Here is a 23,913-nt window from a genome sequence, read left to right on the forward strand (position 1 = left end):
TGAGAGTGCACTCCTGCAGGGGGTGAGTGTGAGAGTGCACTCCTGCAGGGGGGTGAGTGTGAGCCAGCACTCCTGCAGGGGGGGTGAGTGTGAGTGTGCAATGCAGGGGGGTAAGTGTGAGCGTGCACTCCTGCAGGGGGGTGAGTGTGAGCGTGCACTCCTGCAGGGGGGTGAGTGTGAGCGTGCACTCCTGCAGGGGGGGTGAGTGTGAGCGTGCACTCCTGCAGGGGGGGGTGAGTGTGAGCATGCACTCCTGCAGGGGGGGTGAGTGTGAGCGTGCACTCCTGCAGGGGGGGTGAGTGTGAGCGTGCACTACTGCAGGGGGTGAGTGAGCGTGCACTACTGCAGGGGGTGAGTGTGAGCGTGCACTCCTGCAGGGGGTGAGTGTGAGCGCGCACTCCTGCAGGGGGGTGAGTGCGAGCGTGCACTCCTGCAGGGGGGTGAGTGCGAGCGTGCACTCCTGCAGGGGGGTGAGTGCGAGCGTGCACTCCTGCAGGGGGGTGAGTGTGAGTGTGAGCGTGCACTCGGGGGGTGAGTGTGAGCGTGCACTCCTGCAGGGGAGTGAGTGTTAGCCAGCACTATTGCAGGAGGTGAGTGTGAGCACGCACTATTGCAGGAGCTAAGTGTGAGCGCGCACTATTGCAGGAGCTAAGTGTGAGCGCGCACTACTGCAGGGGGTGAGTGTGAGCGTGCACTACTGAAGGGGCGAGGTGAGTGTGAGCGTGCACTACTGCAGAGGGTGAGACTGAGGTGAGCGCGAGCACTCAGAGAGAGTGAACAGGAAATGACCCAGGGCTTGGTGCCAGGCCTGTGACAAGGTGAGTGTGAGTGTTGCTATAATCTGGAGCCAGTGACGTGAGTATGCGCACTGGGTGATGACGCGTGTGCACCATATATACACCAGTGATGTCTGCCACGCACACCCAGAGATACCAGGCAGAAGCTTGTAATGCTTGAAGTGTTTTAGCTGAGCTTGGAAGATTTGTCCCCAGGCCTGCTGAGTCCACGGTCCCTCTTGGCACGGGGTTTGTGGTCCGCAGGGGTCCCAAGAGGCCGTGGTCTGTCCTCCCCACATATCAGACACCATGACCTGTCCTCTTCGAGTGTCTGAGGACATAGCCCGTCTTGCCAATCACCCCACAGGGTACACAGGGTACACAGGCGCTTGGCAAGTGCGTAGGTGTGTGGTCCTCAACCATTCTTTTCTGAGTGTCTAGTCCTCTTCTAGTCTCAGGCCACAGCCAGTCCTCCCTGGGTGTCTGGGGCCACAGCCGGTCCTCCCTGGGTGTCTGGGGCCACAGCCGGTCCTCCCTGGGTGTCTGGGGCCACAGCCGGTCCTCCCTGGGTGTCTGAGGCCGCAGTCAGTCCTCCCTGGGTGTCTGGGGCCGCAGTCAGTCCTCCCTGGGTGTCTGGGGCCGCAGTCAGTCCTCCCTGGGTGTCTGGGGCCACATCCAGTCCTCCCTGGGTGTCTGGGGCCACATCCAGTCCTCTTCTGGTGTCAGAGGTCACAGCCAGTCCTCCCTGGGTGTCTGGGGCCACAGTCAGTCCTCCTCTGGTGCCTGAGGCAGCAGTCAGTCCTCCTCTGGTGCCTGAGGCAGCAGTCAGTCCTCTTCTGGTGTCTGGGGCCACAGCCACTCCTCTTCTGGTGTCTGGGGCCGCAGCCAGTCCTCTTCTGGTGTCTGGGGCCGCAGCCAGTCCTCTTCTGTTGTCTGGGGCCGCAGCCAGTCCTCTTCTGGTGTCTGAGGCCGCAGCCAGTCCTCCCTGGGTGTCTGGGGCCACAGCCGGTCCTCCCTGGGTGTCTGGGGCCACAGCCGGTCCTCCCTGGGTGTCTGGGGCCACAGCCGGTCCTCCCTGGGTGTCTGAGGCCACATCCAGTCCTCCCTGGGTGTCTGAGGCCACATCCAGTCCTCCCTGGGTGTCTGAGGCCACATCCAGTCCTCCCTGGGTGTCTGAGGCCGCATCCAGTCCTCCCTGGGTGTCTGAGGCCACATCCAGTCCTCCCTGGGTGTCTGAGACCACAGTCAGTCCTCTTCTGGTGTCTGAGGCCGCAGCCTGTCCTTCCTGGGTGTCTGAGGCTGCATCCAGTCCTCCCTGGGTGTCTGAGGCTGCATCCAGTCCTCCCTGGGTGTCTGGGGCCACATCCAGTCCTCCCTGGGTGTCTGGGGCCACATCCAGTCCTCCCTGGGTGTCTGAGGCCGCATTCAGTCCTCTTCTGGTGTCTGGGGCCGCATTCAGTCCTCTTCTGGTGTCTGGGGCCGCAGCCAGTCCTCTTCTGGTGTCTGGGGCCGCAGCCAGTCCCCTTCTGGTGTCTGGGGCCGCAGCCAGTCCTCTTCTGGTGTCTGGGGCCGCAGCCAGTCCTCTTCTGGTGTCTGGGGCCGCAGCCAGTCCTCCCTGGGTGTCTGGGGCCGCAGCCAGTCCTCCCTCTTCTGGTGTCTGGGGCCGCAGCCAGTCCTCCCTCTTCTGGTGTCTGGGGCCGCAGCCAGTCCACTTCTGGTGTCTGAGGCCGCAGCCGGTCCTCCCTGGGTGTCTGAGGCTACAGCCGGTCCTCCCTGGGGGTCTGGGGCCACAGCCGGTCCTCCCTGGGGGTCTGGGGCCACAGCCGGTCCTCTTCTGGGTGTCTGGGGCCTCAGTCAGTCCTCTTCTGGTGTCTGGGGCAGCAGCCAGTCCTCTTCTGGGTGTCTGGGGCCGCAGCCAGTCCTCTTCTGGTGCCTGAGACCACAGCCGGTCCTCCCTGGGTGTCTGGGGCCGCAGCCAGTCCTCCCTGGGTGTCTGGGGCCGCAGCCATTCCTCTTCTGGTGCCTGAGACCACAGCCAGTCCTCCCTGGGTGTCTGAGGCCACAGTCAGTCCTCTTCTGGTGTCTGAGGCCACAGCCAGTCCTCCCTGGGTGTCTGGGCCACAGTCAGTCCTCCCTGGTGTTTTTGCATCTGCCGTGTGTTCCTTTCCGTGAGTATGTGTAGTTGGGGAGGGGGGGGGGGTGCAGGTCTGTAACAGTCCCAGGGCTGGGGGGTTGCCTGGCCGGCCTGTGGTGTCTGATGGAGGTCGGTGAAAGGGCTGGGGGGACTACATGGTGGCGCTTCCAGAGGTCTCTTCGAGGTGCTGTCTGAGTGAACGAGTGAGTGCAGCTCCTAACGCCCCTCTTCCTCCTCACAGATCATCTTCGCAGACGAGTGCACAGAGGCGGAGGGTCGCCATTGGCACATGAGCCACTTCTGCTGCTTCGACTGCGAACAGCGCCTCGGCGGGCAGCGCTACATCATGCGGGAGAACCGGCCCTACTGCTGCCAGTGCTACGAGGCGCTATATGCGGAGTACTGTGACTCCTGCGGCGAGCACATAGGTGAGGCCGGGGGGGCAACGGGCGGCAGACTTGAACCCTGATGGGCTGAGGGAGCCCCCCACCGTGATACTAGGGGTCAGCTGTGGGAGCCCCCCTCCGTGACACTAGTGGTCGGCTGTGGGAGCCCCCCTCCGTGACACTAGTGGTCGGCTGTGGGAGCCCCCCTCCGTGACACTAGTGGTCGGCTGTGGGTGCCCCCCTCCGTGACACTAGTGGTCGGCTGTGGGAGCCCCCCTCCGTGACACTAGTGGTGGGCTGTGGGTGCCCCCCTCCGTGACACTAGTGGTGGGCTGTGGGTGCCCCCCTCCGTGACACTAGTGGTGGGCTGTGGGTGCCCCCCTCCGTGACACTAGTGGTGGGCTGTGGGTGCCCCCCTCCGTGACACTAGTGGTCGGCTGTGGGAGCCCCCCTCCGTGACACTAGTGGTCGGCTGTGGGTGCCACCCTCCGTGACACTAGTGGTGGGCTGTAGGAGCCCCCCTCCGTGACACTAGTGGTCACTGAGGTCGCTGCCGAGGTGATGGGATTGGATCTTTGAAAGACTACACATTTGAATGCAGGGTCTAAATAATAGTCACGGAACAGCCTTACATGGTTAGAGGCAAAAGTACAGGACTTAAATTAAACTTTCTATACACACACACGCCCCCCACCCCCTAAAAAATGCGTGCCGGCTGGGATGTAGGATGCTGTGCGCGACTGACAAGGATGCAGGCTACAAAACATGCCTGACATGAAGGGTGATCTGTGTGATTGACAGTATGTAATGCCACAAACATGGCTCTGATGAAGGACGCTTTGGGTGATTGACAGGATACAGGCCACAAACCTGGATACAGGCCACAAACCTGGATACAGGCCACAAACCTGGATACAGGCCACAAACATGGATACAGGCCACAAACATGGGTGTGATGCAGGCAACTCTGGGTGATTGACAGGATACAGGCCACAAACATGGCTCTGATGAAGGACGCTTTGGGTGATTGACAGGATACAGGCCACAAACCTGGATACAGGCCACAAACCTGGATACAGGCCACAAACCTGGATACAGGCCACAAACATGGGTGTGATGCAGGCAACTCTGGGTGATTGACAGGATACAGGCCACAAACATGGCTCTGATGAAGGACGCTTTGGGTGATTGACAGGATACAGGCCACAAACCTGGATACAGGCCACAAACCTGGATACAGGCCACAAACATGGATACAGGCCACAAACATGGCTCTGATGAAGGACGCTTTGGGTGATTGACAGGATACAGGCCACAAACCTGGATACAGGCCACAAACCTGGATACAGGCCACAAACATGGATACAGGCCACAAACATGGCTCTGATGAAGGACGCTTTGGGTGATTGACAGGATACAGGCCACAAACATGGATACAGGCCACAAACATTGATACAGGCCACAAACATGGATACAGGCCACAAACCTGGATACAGGCCACAAACATGGCTCTGATGAAGGACGCTTTGGGTGATTGACAGGATACAGGCCACAAACATGGATACAGGCCACAAACATGGGTGTGATGCAGGCAACTCTGGGTGATTGAAAGGATACAGGCCACAAACATGGATACAGGCCACAAACATGGATACAGGCCACAAACATGGGTGTGATGCAGGCAACTCTGGGTGATTGACAGGATACAGGCCACAAACATGGATACAGGCCACAAACATGGGTGTGATGCAGGCAACTCTGGGTGATTGACAGGATGCAGGCCACAAACATGGATACAGGCCACAAACATGGATACAGGCCACAAACCTGGATACAGGCCACAAACATGGGTGTGATGCAGACAACTCTGGGTGATTGACAGGATACAGGCCACAAACATGGATACAGGCCACAAACATGGGTGTGATGCAGGCAACTCTGGGTGATTGACAGGATGCAGGCCACAAACATGGATACAGGCCACAAACATGGATACAGGCCACAAACATGGATACAGGCCACAAACATGGGTGTGATGCAGGCAACTCTGGGTGATTGACAGGATACAGGCCACAAACATGGATACAGGCCACAAACATGGATACAGGCCACAAACAAGGGTGTGATGCAGACAACTCTGGGTGATTGACAGGATACAGGCCACAAACATGGATACAGGCCACAAACATGGATACAGGCCACAAACATGGGTGTGATGCAGGCAACTCTGGGTGATTGACAGGATACAGGCCACAAACATGGATACAGGCCACAAACCTGGATACAGGCCACAAACATGGGTGTGATGCAGGCAACTCTGGGTGATTGACAGGATACAGGCCACAAACATGGATACAGGCCACAAACATGGATACAGGCCACAAACCTGGATACAGGCCACAAACATGGGTGTGATGCAGGCAACTCTGGGTGATTGACAGGATGCAGGGCACAAACCTGTATACAGGCCACAAACATGTGTGTGATGCAGGCAACTCTGGGTGATTGACAGGATGCAGGGCATAAAACAGGGCCGGACTCAAGGATGCTCTTGGTGATTGACAGGATGCAGGCCTTAAGTAAACATGGCCGGATGAAGGATGCTCCAGATAATGGACAGGATTCCGGCCACAGCACACGATGGGGTGAGGGCTGCTGTGGGTGATTAGCAGGATGGAGGTCTTAAGTAAAACTGCCTGGAAACCACCTCCGCATGAACCGTCGCTCCTGCTCAGCCTCTGGCCGTTCACCAAGGAGAGGGGACACTTCCCAGAAAGAGGGGGGGCACTGATGAGATTGTGTGACCCGCCACTGCCTTCCCGTACAAAAGAGTGCAGCATTCCTCAACAGAAACCTCAGCGCGGTTCCACCTACGACCACCTGGAAGGCATCAAGCTGTCAGTAGCAGACGAAACCAAGCGCACACAGTGTAGACTTCCCGCACCCTCGACCCGCTGGAGAAGGACCCCAGGCCCCCACAGCTGCTGAAGAAGGACCCCAGGCTCCCACAGCTGCTGAAGAAGGACCCCAGGCTCCCACAGCTGCTGAAGAAGGACCCCAGGCTCCCACAGCTGCTGAAGAAGGACCCCAGGCCCCCACAGCTGCTGAAGAAGGAGGACCCCAGGCCCCCACAGCTGCTGAAGAAGGACCCCAGGCCCCCACAGCTGCTGAAGAAGGAGGACCCCAGGCCCCCACAGCTGCTGAAGAAGGACCCCAGGCCCCCACAGCTGCTGAAGAAGGACCCCAGGCCCCCACAGCTGCTGAAGAAGGACCCCAGGCCCCCACAGCTGCTGAAGAAGGACCCCAGACCCCAGGCTCCCACAGCTGCTGAAGAAGGACCCCAGGCTCCCACAGCTGCTGAAGAAGGACCCCAGGCTCCCACAGCTGCTAAAGAGGGACCCCAGGCTCCCACGGCTGCTGAAGAAGGACCCCAGGCTCCCACGGCTGCTGAAGAAGGACCCCAGGCTCCCACGGCTGCCGAAGAAGGACCCCAGGCTCCCACGGCTGCCGGAGAAGGACCCCAGGCTCCCACGGCTGCAGAAGAAGGACCCCAGGCTCCCACGGCTGCCGGAGAAGGACCCCAGGCTCCCACGGCTGCCGAAGAGGGACCCCAGGCCCCCACAGCTGCCGAAGAAGGACCCCAGGCTCCCACAGCTGCCGGAGAAGGACCCCAGGCTCCCACAGCTGCTAAAGAGGGACCCCAGGCCCCCACAGCTGCCGGAGAAGGACCCCAGGCCCCCACAGCTGCCGGAGAAGGACCCCAGGCCGCCACACCTGCCGGAGAAGGACCCCAGGCTCCCACAGCTGCCGAAGAAGGACCCCAGGCTCCCACAGCTGCCGGAGAAGGACCCCAGGCTCCCACAGCTGCCGAAGAGGGACCCCAGGCCCCCACAGCTGCCGAAGAAGGACCCCAGGCTCCCACAGCTGCCGGAGAAGGACCCCAGGCTCCCACAGCTGCTAAAGAGGGACCCCAGGCCCCCACAGCTGCCGAAGAAGGACCCCAGGCCCCCACACCTGCCGGAGAAGGACCCCAGGCCGCCACACCTGCCGGAGAAGGACCCCAGGCTCCCACAGCTGCCGGAGAAGGACCCCAGGCTCCCACAGCTGCCGGAGAAGGACCCCAGGCTCCCACAGCTGCCGGAGAAGGACCCCAGGCTCCCACAGCTGCCGATGAAGGACCCCAGGCCCCCACAGCTGCTGAAGAAGGACCCCAGGCTCCCACAGCTGCCGGAGAAGGACCCCAGGCTCCCACAGCTGCCGGAGAAGGACCCCAGGCTCCCACAGCTGCCGGAGAAGGACCCCAGGCTCCCACAGCTGCCGGAGAAGGACCCCAGGCTCCCACAGCTGCCGGAGAAGGACCCCAGGCTCCCACAGCTGCCGGAGAAGGACCCCAGGCTCCCACAGCTGCCGAAGAAGGACCCCAGGCTCCCACAGCTGCCGAAGAAGCAAATGAGCCAGAACAGAGGTGAGAAATTAGACCTGCTGTACAACCCCCGGGAGAATGACCCGATGTTTGACTGGAAAAAAGGATCTAAACGCACCAATACAAGGCCTGGTTCACCCGACATGCAGCAATAGAGACAAGGCGGACGTCCTTGCTGACCCACTAAAGGAACCCTTCGAGTCTAGCAACATAAGCAGAGGGAGAAGCCGCGAACCATCACCTGGAGCACTCACCGCCACCATCACAAGCACTCACCGCCACCATCACTTGGAGCAGTCACCGCCAACCATCACCTGGAGCACTCACCGCCAGCCATCACTTGGAGCGCTCACCGCCACCATCACTTGGAGCAGTCACCGCCAGCCATCACTTGGAGCAGTCACCGCCACCATCACAAGCACTCACCGCCACCATCACTTGGAGCAGTCACCGCCAACCATCACCTGGAGCACTCACCGCCAGCCATCACTTGGAGCGCTCACCGCCACCATCACTTGGAGCGCTCACCGCCACCATCACTTGGAGCGCTCACCGCCAGCCATCACTTGGAGCAGTCACCGCCACCATCACAAGCACTCACCGCCACCATCACTTGGAGCAGTCACCGCCACCATCACTTGGAGCAGTCACCGCCACCATCACTTGGAGCAGTCCCCGCCACCATCACTTGGAGCAGTCACCGCCACCATCACTTGGAGCAGTCACCGCCACCATCACAAGCACTCACCGCCACCATCACTTGGAGCAGTCACCGCCACCATCACTTGGAGCAGTCACCGCCACCATCACTTGGAGCAGTCACCGCCACCATCACTTGGAGCAGTCACCGCCACCATCACTTGGAGCAGTCACCGCCAGCCATCACTTGGAGCAGTCACCGCCAGCCATCACTTGGAGCAGTCACCGCCAGCCATCACTTGGAGCAGTCACCGCCAGCCATCACTTGGAGCAGTCACCGCCAGCCATCACTTGGAGCAGTCACCGCCAGCCATCACTTGGAGCAGTCACCGCCAGCCATCACTTGGAGCAGTCACCGCCAGCCATCACTTGGAGCAGTCACCGCCAGCCGTCACTTGGAGCAGTCACCGCCAGCCGTCACTTGGAGCAGTCACCGCCAGCATCACTTGGAGCAGTCACCGCCAGCCGTCACTTGGGGCAGTCACCGCCAGCCGTCACTTGGAGCAGTCACCGCCAGCCATCACTTGGAGCAGTCACCGCCAGCCATCACTTGGAGCAGTCCCCTCCAGCCATCACTTGGAGCAGTCCCCTCCAGCCGTCACTTGGAGCAGTCCCCTCCAGCCGTCACTTGGGGCAGTCACCGCCAGCCGTCACTTGGGGCAGTCACCGCCAGCCGTCACTTGGGGCAGTCACCGCCAGCCGTCACTTGGGGCAGTCACCGCCAGCCGTCACTTGGGGCAGTCACCGCCAGCCGTCACTTGGGGCAGTCACCGCCAGCCGTCACTTGGAGCAGTCACCGCCAGCCATCACTTGGAGCAGTCACCGCCAGCCATCACTTGGGGCACTCCTAACCAGCCATCACTTGGATCAGTCACCGGAAACAAAAGCTGCAAACTTTGAGGAATGCTACGGGGGTGAAGTGCTTAGTTTTGTAAATAAACAGAAAAATGGCAAAGCACTCCGGAATAATTAACCAGGCCGGCAAGATCCTCCCCAATACAGGGGGTTGTTTTGCTGAGGTCTTCAGTGCATGTCCAGCACTTCCTGTACAGCCTGGAGAGAACCAAGAGTTGTTGTAGCCCGAAGTCTGAGAAATCACGAAGAGATTCTGCAAACCACCGTCCTTTCAGTCTCTCTGGCTTTTCAAAGCTCCTGACAATGGCCGTTCTTGCCCATCCCAGCATCTATCCGAACCTTCTCTCCAAAGGACAGTTTGGGTTCTGGGAAGAGCACTTAACACCTCATTGGCTCCCCAGAGTCTAGGACGTACTAAGCCATGGATTTAGCATCAACAAATCAACTGCAGAAGTTGTTCTGGGTGCACCCAAAGCATATGACTGAGTGTGGCACACAGGACTGATCTACAGCCTCCTCATGTTCAAATTTTCAAGCTACCTGGTAAATCTGCTGATCAGCTATCTGGCCGAACGCATCTTTCATGCTACAGTGCAAGAGGAGGGTTCACCCCTTTGTCCTGTTCTTGTCGGAGTGCCTCAGGGACCAATGCTTGACCATGTCTCTCTAATTTCTTTACAAACAATGAGTTAAAGAAGAGAAACCTAGCGCTTTACACTGATGATGTCACCGCCATAGCTCAGTCTTTCGGTGCAAAGGAAGTGGCTGAGAACCTTGAAACATCCCTCGGCAGACACTGTGGATGGTGAAGCAACTGGCAGACAACTCTTAGCACAAGTAAAACCACAGCAACGCTACTCACCCGAAAGAGGACCAAAGAGCGTCCACAGATCTGCCTCACTGAAGAGGAGATGAAGTGGGAAGACTGCAGCTGCTTCCCAGGGGTGACATGACTCCAAACTCAGCTGGAGAAGCCACAGTGAGAAGACTCACCACACATCAACCAACCTGGCTGCATTGTACCCGCCTCAGAGGACTAACTGGCATTGATACGCTGCAGCCCCCATGTTACTCCCACCCCATCTGGGTTCCTGGGCAAGGCCCGGGTGTCTGGCTTGGATTGGTGGGTAGGTGCCATGGCAGGGTTAATGATTCCTGGGCAGGGTCCGGGTGTCTGGCTTGGATTGGTGGGTAGGTGCCATGGCAGGATCAAGGGTTCCTGTGCAGGGTCCGGGTGTTTGGCTAGAATTGGTGGGTAGGTGCCATGGCAGGATCAAGGGTTCCTGTGCATGGTCCGGGTGTCTGGCTTGGATTGGTGGGTAGGTGCCATGGCAGGGTTAATGGTTCCTGTGCAGGGTCCGGGTGTCTGGCTTGGATTGGTGGGTAGGTGCCATGGCAGGGTTAATGGTTCCTGTGCAGGGTCCGGGTGTCTGGCTTGGATTGGTGGTAGGTGCCATGGCAGGATCAAGGGTTCCTGTGCAGGGTCCGGGTGTCTGGCTTGGATTGGTGGGTAGGTGCCATGGCAGGATCAAGGGTTCCTGTGCAGGGTCCGGGTGTCTGGCTTGGATTGGTGGGTAGGTGCCATGGCAGGGTTAATGGTTCCTGTGCAGGGTCCGGGTGTCTGGCTTGGATTGGTGGTAGGTGCCATGGCAGGATCAAGGGTTCCTGTGCATGGTCCGGGTGTCTGGCTTGGATTGGTGGGTAGGTGCCATGGCAGGGTTAATGGTTCCTGTGCAGGGTCCGGGTGTCTGGCTTGGATTGGTGGGTAGGTGCCATGGCAGGGTTAATGGTTCCTGTGCAGGGTCCGGGTGTCTGGCTTGGATTGGTGGTAGGTGCCATGGCAGGATCAAGGGTTCCTGTGCAGGGTCCGGGTGTCTGGCTTGGATTGGTGGGTAGGTGCCATGGCAGGATCAAGGGTTCCTGTGCAGGGTCCGGGTGTCTGGCTTGGATTGGTGGGTAGGTGCCATGGCAGGGTTAATGGTTCCTGTGCAGGGTCCGGGTGTCTGGCTTGGATTGGTGGTAGGTGCCATGGCAGGATCAAGGGTTCCTGTGCATGGTCCGGGTGTCTGGCTTGGATTGGTGGGTAGGTGCCATGGCAGGGTTAATGGTTCCTGTGCAGGGTCCGGGTGTCTGGCTTGGATTGGTGGTAGGTGCCATGGCAGGGTTAATGGTTCCTGTGCAGGGTCCGGGTGTCTGGCTTGGATTGGTGGTAGGTGCCATGGCAGGATCAAGGGTTCCTGTGCATGGTCCGGGTGTCTGGCTTGGATTGGTGGTAGGTGCCATGGCAGGATCAAGGGTTCCTGTGCAGGGTCCGGGTGTCTGGCTTGGATTGGTGGTAGGTGCCATGGCAGGATCAAGGGTTCCTGTGCAGGGTCCGGGTGTCTGGCTTGGATTGGTGGGTAGGTGCCATGGCAGGATCAAGGGTTCCTGTGCAGGGTCCGGGTGTCTGGCTTGGATTGGTGGGTAGGTGCCATGGCAGGATCAAGGGTTCCTGTGCAGGGTCCGGGTGTCTGGCTTGGATTGGTGGGTAGGTGCCATGGCAGGGTTAATGGTTCCTGTGCAGGGTCCGGGTGTCTAGCTTGGATTGGTGGGTAGGTGCCATGGCAGGATCAAGGGATCCTGAGCAGGGTCCGGGTGTCTGGCTTGGATTGGTGGGTAGGTGCCATGGCAGGATCAAGGGTTCCTGTGCAGGGTCCGGGTGTCTGGCTTGGATTGGTGGGTAGGTGCCATGGCAGGATCAAGGGTTCCTGTGCAGGGTCCGGGTGTCTAGCTTGGATTGGTGGGTAGGTGCCATGGCAGGATCAAGGGATCCTGAGCAGGGTCTGGGTGTCTGGTTTGGGTCTCGAGTGCTGGGGTAGTCTTAGGTACAGACTCTTGAGTAAAAACTCCAGAAAGGGCATTAGATGATGTAACAGTTCTGCTCCTGGATTTGGGGCTGTGTGGAGTCTCGTCAGCATTCTCATTCCGTAGCGCCTTGATTTGATGTCCGTGACAATAAAAGGAAATATTGACACAAATTACTTCTCCCACATGTCTACGAACAGTAGTCACTGATGGACATTGTCCAAAGCTTTGTCAGAATCTGGATGTTTAGAAATGGTAAACCTGGCCTGCTGGCCCCCTAGATCAATGTTCTAACCAGTACAGGGCAGGAGGGGGAGTCCTGCCAGGTTCCGGTTCTGGCAGCTATTTCTGATTTGGATCGGGGATCCGGCCAACCCAGGGAGATTTGCTGAATTCTCCTGGCGTACCTTTCCGACACACACATTTCAGTAGTTCGGGCTCTGTCTGCTTTCACCATGGAGCAGCAACCTGCAGGCAGCAAGGGGGCCGTCTTGTTTTCACTTCTAGCTGAGCCCAAAACAAAGGCCAAATTTAAGGGGCCATCAGCCCTCCTTTTGTTCGAGTATCACGCCGGCTGGAAACCATGTGGAGCGTTGCATATAGACGCCAATGCAATGGAAGGAAACAGAGGCGCACAGCTTATCACCCCCCAAGTACATGAGATGAACTACGATTCGAGGCAGGTTTTTCTGAACTTCATTCACATCCTTATGTGAGCACTTTGCTTGCTTGATGAGAATGCCAGGTGTATCTGCATGTGGGTAATTACAGACCTCTCCAGCAAGTGCATAAAATGACCAGAGGTATCTCACTATCATTATAATTCCCTGAAATATCTGCGTAGACAAAGATCTCAGCAGCAGGTGCCTGAACCCTGTAAGATATTTTAAATGCCGCCCCTTTGTGGCCCAGTAAGTAATCTAGAACCGTTTTGCTGGCACATTTGTACTTGTTCCAATGTCTTTGCAGCTAATTTGAAATAAATGTAGAAGTTGACTTTCAGAGTAAGCTCCACCCCTCGTGACTCCACCCCCTTTCCTCTGCCACGCCTTGACTCCAATTCATGGCTTCCTGGAGTAGATTTGGTTCTAACCCCCTGTAACTTGTCTGTCAAGGCACCTTCTCTTCTTGCTACACGTGTCCTACCCTCGCCTCACCTCCCCTCTTCCTTCCCTCCATGTTTCCTCTCCCCACACTACTCTCTCCCTTCCCTCCACCTTCCATGGCCTCAAATGTATACTCCTCGCCTTCCCTTTCCTCTCCTCTCTTCACCCACCTCTCCCTTCCCTTCACATTTCCCCTCTTTGCCACCCTTATTCCTCCCTCCATGCTCCCTCTCCTGACCTTTCCTCCACATCTCCTCTCCTCACAGGCCCTCTGCTCTCCCTCCACAGGCATTGACCACGGCCAGATGACCTACGAAGGACAGCACTGGCATGCCACTGACCGCTGCTTCAGCTGCTCCCGCTGCCGGAAGCCCCTCCTGGGGAAGCCCTTCCTGCCCAAGCAGGGGCAGATCTTCTGCTCTCGGGCCTGCAGCCTCGGCGAGGACCCCAATGGCTCCGACTCCTGCGACTCTGCCTTCCAGAGCGCTCGCTCAAGGGATGCCCGGAGGAGCGGCCGGCAGCAGAGGGTCCACACCCAGCCTCTGTCGAAGGCCTCAGAAGAGCGCTGTCCCGTAGGAACTGCCATGGGGTCCACCATTGCCCCTGCCCTCGGGACTCTGCACGAGACTCCGGACAGGACCAGTCCAGACATTCCAGGGCAGGTGGCCCAGGACCCAGGAAAGGTGCCAGGCTGTGGGTCTCACCCAGGGCAGAGCCCACCTGTTCCCTACGAGGACTCCAGCGAGCTCTCGGACACCGGCTCTCAGAGCTCACGGAGCACAGAACTGCGGTGCCACCAGGGCAGGGTCCAGTGGCAGGAGAGCAGGCCAACGCTGCTCCCGCTGAGGACCACCAGCTCCCGGGGCACCTCCACCAGCCAGGAGCCACCCACCACAGGTGAGTCTGCAGCATGACCCAGGGGTTTGAGTGTGAAGCTCTAGATCTTGGAGTGTGCCCTGAAAGGTGGGGTGCACCGTACGAGGGGCAATCTTGTTATGTTATGTGGATCTGTAGAGCGCAGCTAATCACCTGTGAGGGTATCCAGCTCTGAGTAGGGCAGGCCTGAGGAGGGAGGAGGAGATCATGCCAGTGCTGTCTAGAAGGGACATGTCTTCAGGTTCCTAAAAGTCCATGAGGAACGGGGTCGTTCCAGGTCTTGGCTGCAAGGTATGATAAGTAGTGTCCTCCGCTTCTTGTCTTCTTTATGCAAGGCAGGTGTGCTTTTGCCTCGGACACAGAGCGAAAGTGTCTGGTGGGTTGGTGGAAGTTTAGTCGTGGTTGAAGTAAGCTGGACCGATGTTGTGGAGAGCTTTGTAGGTGTGGCTGAGTATCTTGAACTTAAATCTTTCCTGGACTGGGAGCCAGTCGAGAATGTTGAGGTGTGGAGAGATGTGGTTGTTGCAGGAGGAGTCTGGTGGTGGCGCTGCCTGGTTTGGAGTTGGTGGAGAACATGGAGTATGGTTATTGTGAAATACTTGTGAGACAGGAGTGTGAGCTGTTCTGACCAGCACCCCCTGTTCATGTAGTGTCTTGGCACTTTTGGGGTGCATTGCATTTGTCCTCCTCTGCAGTTGATAGCTGTGGGCATCTGAGGCCCTGATAGTGTGGAAGGCTTCGGTTGCTTTATATCAGAAGGGCACTTTCTTCGATCGCAGTGGCACAAAACCCAAGTAAAGCTTCAGAAGTTTCTGAAAGTCTGGGCAGAGCATTAACCCGTCGCATGAGATCCCACTTACTCAGCCTGCAGAGAAGTGAAAACTTACCTTTCCTCAGTCTTCAAACCGGCACCTAAAAGATGCAAGGTAAACATCATCTGAATTTAAAATTAGTGCTTTATTTGCAGACCTGCTGGCTATATGTACATAATTAGAAGGAAGCAAACAGATGAAGGAGAAGTGCACACCCTGATTTTAGATTTTTGGACATTACTTTCATTCATATATTACAAGGATATGTAGCTTTGGACAGCAGGGAATTGAGACCAGATTAAACTCTGTCCCAGGGACAACCTCTTTCCACTCTGCCGCTCAGGCACTCAAAGTCCTTCAACTACTTTGTGTTATAAGGTTTTTTTAAATAATACAAGTTCCACTGATCTGGAACAGTGCAAAGGCATGGATTACCCCAAAGTGATGGTGCTTCTGTGGGGTGTGGCTGTGTGCCCCCACCCCTTCGTCCCTTGATTGTGTGTACTTACATTTAGCATATACACATCATGAAAGCCGAGGTCTTGGTTGGGTCCTGTTGATCTCACTGGGGTTTCTCGGGTGGACCTCTGTTCCTGCTCCTGGTGCCCTCCAGGCTCACGTCTACTTGTGCATTATGACTCTGGTCGGGTGGTGGCCGGTGCCCTCCAGGCTCACGTCTACTTGTGTATTACGACTCTGCTTGAGGTGGTGGCCGGTGCCCTCCGTGCTCACTTCTACTTGTGCATTATGACTCTGGTCAGGTGGTGGCCGGTGCCCTCCATGCTCACTTCTACTTGTGCATTACAACTCTGGTCGGGGGAGGGTGGCCGGTGCCCTCCGTGCTCACTTCTACTTGTGCATTATGACTCTGGTCGGGGTGTTGGCAGGTGCCCTCCGTCCTCACTTCTACTTGTGCATTATGACTCTGGTCGGGGTGGTGGCCGGTGCCCTCCGTGCTCACTTCTACTTGTGCATTACGACTCTGGTGCCTACAATTCAGCACCTTGAGACCCACATGGGTGATTTGCTGCAGTTTACAAATCCTGACTATAGTCCTGGATTTATACTGTGCAACACTTTACGGCAACTCACTCTACACCAGTCCACTCCTCTCTAAGCCACTCCAGTGTATGCCCTCCATTCGCCTCCACACTGTGACACTCCAATACACAACACTCTCTGCCACTCCACTTTACAACCCTCTGCTCTGGGTGTAAAAAAGCTTCTATGTCAGGATCGACCTGGGATGACACCGGACATTGTCCGGATCTAACACAGTGATGTCACTTCCTGGGAGGATCCCTTTCCACTGTCCCCAGATCTCGTCTCATGAGACCTCAGTTGTAAAGGGGTGTCCCTCCATGTGCTGCACGTGAGGGCCCACCCCCTCCCTGTGAGAGCTGGTCCAGGCTCTGTTGAAGCCCCCCCCAGTCCGAAAAGGGAACAGAGGCCTCATGGTGTCACCCCCACTCTGTGGCCCCGGGCAAGCTTCACCTCAGAAGAGATGTGAGGACAATGCAGCCCAGTAAAGACATTAAAGGGCCATTGTGCACAGGGCTGAGCTCGCAACAAAGAACAATTCACTGGCACCAGAGCACAAACATGAGAATCCCACCCAGGCGGGGTGCTGTAGCCCTCACAGCACCAGCTCCCCTTCGAGAGAGGGCAGGAGGTGATGCGTCAGACCAGGGTGCAGGTAATGTGACCAGTAAGTGCAGGCCTAGTGAGGCGTCGGGCATGCGGCGAGGGAGAGGCCCTGCTCCTGATGCCTGAGTCTCCACCAGATTCAGCATCTGTCCAGGCCATAGAGGCTGCATCGTCAGGGTGGCGGCAGCCAATATCTTGGCACACTCACCACTGCACTCTACGCCACTCTGACTCTCGACAACTGCACTACGCGGCTCTACACTGCTCCACTATACCCTACTCTGCACCACACTGTACTGCTCTACTCCGCACCACTGAATGCCACTCTACACCCCTGCACTCTATGCCACTCATCTCTACTCTGTACTATACACCATAGTACTCTACGCCACTCTACACCCCTGCACTGACACTCTACTCGACACCTCTGCACTACGCGGCTCTAACCTACTCCACTATACCCTACTCTGCACCACTCCACACCGCTGCACTCTGTGCCATTCATCTCTACTCTGTACTGTCCGCCACTGCACTCTGTGCCACTCACCTCTAGTCTGGACTCTACGCCGCTGCACTCTATGCCACTCATCTCTACTCTACGCCACTGCACTCTATGCCACTCATCTCTACTCTGTACTCTAAGCCACTGCACCCTATGCCACTCAACTCTTCTCTGTACTCTAAGCCACTGCACCCTATGCCACTCAACTCTTCTCTGTACTGTCCGCCACTGCACTCTGTGCCACTCAACTAAGTACTGTACGCCACTGCACTCTATGCCACTCATCTCTACTCTGTACTGTACGCCACTGCACTCTGCCACTCCGCTCCACTCTGTACTGTATGCCACTGCACTCTATGCCACTCAACTCTTCTCTGTACTCTACGCCACTGCACTCTATGCCACTCATCTCTACTCTGTACTCTAAGCCACTGCACCCTATGCCACTCAACTCTTCTCTGTACTCTAAGCCACTGCACCCTATGCCACTCAACTCTTCTCTGTACTGTCCGCCACTGCACTCTGTGCCACTCAACTAAGTACTGTACGCCACTGCACTCTATGCCACTCATCTCTACTCTGTACTGTACGCCACTGCACTCTGCCACTCCGCTCCACTCTGTACTGTATGCCACTGCACTCTATGCCACTCAACTCTTCTCTGTACTCTACGCCACTGCACTCTATGCCACTCAACTCTACTCTGTACTCTAAGCCGCTGCACTCTATGCCACTCTACTCTGTACTCTAAGCCACTGCACTCTGCCACTCATCTCTACTCTGTACTATACACCATAGTACTCTACGCCACTCTACACCCCTGCACTGACACTCTACTCGACACCTCTGCACTACGCGGCTCTAACCTACTCCACTATACCCTACTCTGCACCACTCCACACCGCTGCACTCTGTGCCATTCATCTCTACTCTGTACTGTCCGCCACTGCACTCTGTGCCACTCACCTCTAGTCTGGACTCTACGCCGCTGCACTCTATGCCACTCATCTCTACTCTACGCCACTGCACTCTATGCCACTCATCTCTACTCTGTACTCTAAGCCACTGCACCCTATGCCACTCAACTCTTCTCTGTACTCTAAGCCACTGCACCCTATGGCACTCAACTCTTCTCTGTACTGTCCGCCACTGCACTCTGTGCCACTCAACTAAGTACTGTACGCCACTGCACTCTATGCCACTCATCTCTACTCTGTACTGTACGCCACTGCACTCTGCCACTCCGCTCCACTCTGTACTGTATGCCACTGCACTCTATGCCACTCAACTCTTCTCTGTACTCTACGCCACTGCACTCTATGCCACTCAACTCTACTCTGTACTCTAAGCCGCTGCACTCTATGCCACTCTACTCTGTACTCTAAGCCACTGCACTCTGCCACTCCGCTCCACTCTGTACTGTATGCCACTGCACTCTATGCCACTCAACTCTTCTCTGTACTCTACGCCACTGCACTCTATGCCACTCAACTCTACTCTGTACTCTAAGCCGCTGCACTCTATGCCACTCTACTCTGTACTCTAAGCCACTGCACTCTGCCACTCATCTCTACTCTGTACTATACACCATAGTACTCTACGCCACTCTACACCCCTGCACTGACACTCTACTCGACACCTCTGCACTACGCGGCTCTAACCTACTCCACTATACCCTACTCTGCACCACTCCACACCGCTGCACTCTGTGCCATTCATCTCTACTCTGTACTGTCCGCCACTGCACTCTGTGCCACTCACCTCTAGTCTGGACTCTACGACACTCAACATTTTGCCACTCAACTCCACGGCACTGCACTCTCTGCCACTCAACTCTTCTCTGTACTGTCCGCCACTGCACTCTATGCCACTCATCTCTACTCTGTACTCTTCGCCGCTGCACTCTATGCCACTCATCTCTACTCTACGCCACTGCACTCTATGCCACTCATCTCTACTCTGTACTCTAAGCCACTGCACCCTATGCCACTCAACTCTTCTCTGTACTCTAAGCCACTGCACCCTATGCCACTCAACTCTTCTCTGTACTGTCCGCCACTGCACTCTGTGCCACTCAACTAAGTACTGTACGCCACTGCACTCTATGCCACTCATCTCTACTCTGTACTGTACGCCACTGCACTCTGCCACTCCGCTCCACTCTGTACTGTATTCCACTGCACTCTATGCCACTCAACTCTTCTCTGTACTCTACGCCACTGCACTCTATGCCACTCAACTCTACTCTGTACTCTAAGCCGCTGCACTCTATGCCACTCAACTCTACTCTGTACTCTAAGCCACTGCACTCTGCCACTCAACTCTACTCTGTACTGTACGCCACTGCACTCTGCCACTCCGCTCCACTCTGTACTGTATGCCACTGCACTCTATGCCACTCAACTCTTCTCTGTACTCTACGCCACTGCACTCTATGCCACTCAACTCTACTCTGTACTCTAAGCTGCTGCACTCTATGCCACTCAACTCTACGCCACTCAACTCTACTCTGTACTCTAAGCCACTGCACTCTATGCCACTCAACTTTACTCTGTACTGTCCGCCACTGCACGCTGTGCCACTCAACTAAGTACTGTACGCCACTGCACTCTATGCCACTCATCTCTACTCTGTACTGTACGCCACTGCACTCTGCCGCTCCACTATGTACTGTACGCCACTGAACTCTATGCCACTCAACTCTACTCTGTACTCTACGCCACTGCACTCTGCCACTCCGCTCCACTCTGTACTGTACGCCACTGCACTCTATGCCCCTCTACACCACTGGACTGATACTCTACTCTGCAATACTGCACTGTCCACCACTGAACTCTACTCTTCACTACTCAACTCTACACTACTCCACTGTACTTTACACCACTCTGTGCTACTGTACTCTGCACCACTCCATGCCACTGCACTGTATGCCACTCTGTAATCTACACCACTGCCCTCTGCATCACTCAACTCTACGCCATTGCACTCTGCACCGCTCTGCCACTCTACTTTACACCACTGCACTCTACTCTGTGCCACTGCACGCAACTGCACTCTGCCACTCAACTCTGTACTCTACTCCACTGCACTCTATGCCACTCTACACCACTGCACTATGACACTCTACTCTGCAACACTGCACTACTCAACTCTACACTATTCAACTGTACTCTATTCTGCACCACTCCATGCCACTGCACTCTATGCCACTCAACTCTACACTCTATGCCACGGCACTCTATGCCACTCAACTCTACACTCTATGCCACTCAACTCTACACTCTATGCCACTGCACTCTATGCCACTCAACTCTACACTCTGCCACGGCACTCTATGCCACTCAACTCTACACTCTATGCCACGGCACTCTATGCCACTCAACTCTACACTCTATGCCACAGCACTCTGCCACTCAACTCTACACTCTGCCACTCAGCTCTACACTCTATGCCACTACACCCTATGCCACTCAGCTCCACTCTGTACTCTACACCACAGCTCTCTATGCCACTCTACTCTATTCTGTACTCTACACCACTGCACTTTATTCCACTCAACTCTACCCTGAACTCTGTCTCTGCACCACTGCCCTTTGCATCACTCAACTCTATGCCATTCCACTCTGCCACTCTACTTTACACCACTGCTCTCTACTCTGCGCCACTGCACTCTACTATGCATCACTGTATTTTATGCCACTGCATTCTACGACTCTGCATTGTACACTGCTGAATTCAATGCCATTGCACTACATACCACTGCACTCTACTATGCACTTCTCTAATCTATGCCACTGCATTGTACGCTGCTGAATTCAGTGGCACTGCACTCTACGCCACTATACTCTGCAACACTCTACACCCCCATCACCTCTACTCTATGCCACTCAGTGTATGCCATTGTACGCAAGTCCACACAATGTCAGTCCAATACAAGACACTCTGACACTCCACTCTACAACACTACTCCATGACACTCTGACACTCCATGCCACTCTCCTCTACGCCACTAACTCCCAGCCATGCTGAACAGCAGGCACGCTGGAGAACTACATGCCTAAAACACGTTGGCAAAGCCAATAGCTCTTGCATAGGAGAGATCTATTGGCTTTGCCAATGCTTGTTCCATTTATTAATCATCACCAATCTGCTTCCACTGTTACCCACATGGCAGCTTCCTGGTCCAACTCTGGCCAGTGGCCATACCCTGATTATGCCAATGGTAACGGTGACTGTGAAAGCCCCAGAGACGTTGAGAGGGTATTGAGTGAATGGGGGTTAAAACCTGCATCTAGATGATTCCACCATTGGCACCCTGCGATATCCCCTTGACTATCATATGCCCTGCTTCATTGCCCAACGTAGTTCCCTCAGCAGCTTCTTGTCCAAGAGGGTCAGTGGGTGATGGGCAAACTTGCACCCACCCTCTGCAGCGGGTGAGTGGAACCCAAGTCAGAAGCCGGGTTCCTGGGCTGTGCATCATAGCCCTGGGTCTGTTGGGGTCTACACTTTTCTAGCCACAGCAGGTGTTTTACTGGCGACTTCAACCATCCCATTTCTTGCTTCCAGTATCTATAATGAGACGTGAAAGGTCGCCTCATGCACCTTTCCCACACGTCATGTATGATTCGTTCACCCAGTCTTCAGGTGGTTGGCTGCACCACTGGTGTCTGCCCAGAGCTGTGTATTACAGCTGAGTCTCACCAGTAATGTTAGGCACTTGTGCCTGACTTTACAACACCCTAATAAACTTAATTTTGAGCTGAAATCCATAATTGAGACATTCTGTGCAGGTGTGAGGGAGCTGACCTACTGTGGCCCCAAGTGAGTTGTGCAGGTGTGAGGGAGCTGACCTACTGTGGGTTTGAGTGAGTTGTGCAGGTGTGAGGGAGCTGACCTACTGTGGCTCCAAGTGAGTTGTGACTTTACAACACCCTAATAAACTTAATTTTGAGCTGAAATCCATAATTAAGACATTCTGTGCAGGTGTGAGAGAGCTGACCTACTGTGGGTTTGAGTGAGTTGTGCAGGTGTGAGGGAGCTGACCTACTGTGGGCCTGAGTGAGTTGGGCAGGTGTGAGGAAGCTTGACCTATTGTGGGTCTGAGTGAGTTGTGCAGGTGTGAGGAGCTGACCTACTGTGGGTCTGAGTGAGTTGTGCAGGTGTGAGGGAGCTGACCTACTCTGGGTCTGAGTGAGTTGTGCAGGTGTGAGGGAGTTGACCTACTGTGGGTCTGAGTAAGTTGTGCAGGTGTGAGGGAGCTGACCTACTGTGGGTCTGAGTAAGTTGTGCAGGTGTGAGGAAGCTTGGCCAACTGTGGGCCTGAGTGAGCTGGACTACTGTGGGTGGGAGTGAGGTGAGGTAGAGCATGTCAGAGTGAACTGTTCTAGTGTGTGTGAAGTGTGCATATGTGTGGGTGGGAGTGAACTCGGGTAGCACTGGGGTGAGCTTTGTACAAGCCTGCCACACTTTGGGGTGATTAGAGGAACGAAGTGCTGTGAGAGATTTTCATTAATTTTGCCTTTGAATTTACAGACGAGGAGTCTTCTGTCCATTTCCTACGAGTTCGCCCGCAGCGGCACTCCATGCCGGAACTGGGCCGCCACCCCAAGGGCGGCAACCACACCGCCCCCAGCAGGCCCTGCACCACGCCGAAGGCCATGCCCGACCAGAATGGTGATAGCTCCCTGGAAAGGACCAGCCTCAAGCGCAGCTCTGCCCGCGTCAGCTTCCGAGAGCCCCTCACCTCGGGTAGCCCTGGGTCGGAAGGGGCAGTACCCCCACCTCTAGCACGTTTGTCCCCACTGAGCAGTAACCAGGGGCCACCACAGCGGGCCAGGCGGCCTCACCACCGCAGAGACCGGCGGGCCCATTCGGACAATGCGCTGCACCTCGCCAGCGGTGTCCACCAGAGGGGTGCGGAGGAACTGGAGTGGAGGGTGCCACCTGGGGGCTGTGCCAGGATTTACCAGTCCTCTTCCCGCCTTGAGGAAACCTCTCAGAGCCAGGTGAGGGGTGCATGGCACGGTCTACACGGTGACAGTGACTTGTGCTCTACTTGCTCTTCCTCCTCTGATGAGGAAGAGGAGGGATTCTTTTTGGGAGAGCGGATACCTGTCCCGCCCCACCTGCGAGTTCTGCATGGCACCTCCACCCAACCAGGAGCCACCAGCACCCTGACGGAGCGCCAAGTGGCAAGGGTTAGCTGCAATGAGTCGCGGCGACGCCGGCGGCACAAGGACAAGAGCTGTATGATCTCCTGACAAGGGCAGGTGGGCATGGAGCCATACCTGGAGAACTACAGACGGGAAGCACGTGGGCGCTGACCCCTTGTGCCCACGGATGACTTTCACCCTGCTGAGCCCTCACTGATGCGCACAAACACAGTCTGGAAGCCCCACCTCCGACCCTTGGCATGGCGCCACTGGATGTCTTCTAAGGCCTGATTCCCCTAAGGTGTAATGCTTCCTGAGGCACAGTACTCCCTAAGGTTTCACATTTCTGAGACTTGTTGGCACATTTATGTCCTCGTATGTTTTTTCTATGAGTTTATTGTAATAAATTTTTTAAATCAGCGTGGAAACACTTTGTGGTGTTTGGCATCTCCCAGAGGGGTCGTGGTGGCGGAGGTGGCACGAGGGATGCTGAGACTCCAAGGAGAGTCTACCTGCTGATTGAAGAAGGAGCTTGTGGCATGACCACATGCCCTGTGCAAGAAACTGGGTTCTTGATTGAGGGGGTGGAAACCTCTTCTCATGCAACAGCCACAATCCTTGTGAGGGTGACCCACAAAAGTCACTAAATGATCCAGTGCGCCACCCCTGTAGCTTGGCACAAAAGCAGTCCAGCTTAA

General features: G+C 56.2%; 1 protein-coding gene across 4 annotated transcripts in view; it reads left to right on the forward strand.

Annotated features, from left to right (window-relative positions):
- The window catches only part of PRICKLE3 (prickle planar cell polarity protein 3), a 99,020-nt gene extending 75,385 nt beyond the window's left edge, over positions 1-23,635 (forward strand). For all 4 annotated transcript variants that reach the window (XM_069209310.1, XM_069209309.1, XM_069209312.1 and 1 more), the window contains 3 exons: positions 3,152-3,338; positions 13,512-14,120; positions 22,596-23,635. In XM_069209310.1, coding sequence (XP_069065411.1) covers positions 3,152-3,338; positions 13,512-14,120; positions 22,596-23,323 — 1,524 coding nt within the window. In that variant the 3' untranslated portion in view covers positions 23,324-23,635. The remainder of the gene's footprint in view (positions 1-3,151; positions 3,339-13,511; positions 14,121-22,595) is intronic.
- The last annotated feature ends 278 nt before the right edge of the window (positions 23,636-23,913 follow it).

This window comes from Pleurodeles waltl, chromosome 10, assembly GCF_031143425.1.
Source record: "Pleurodeles waltl isolate 20211129_DDA chromosome 10, aPleWal1.hap1.20221129, whole genome shotgun sequence".
Lineage (NCBI taxonomy): Eukaryota > Metazoa > Chordata > Amphibia > Caudata > Salamandridae > Pleurodeles > Pleurodeles waltl.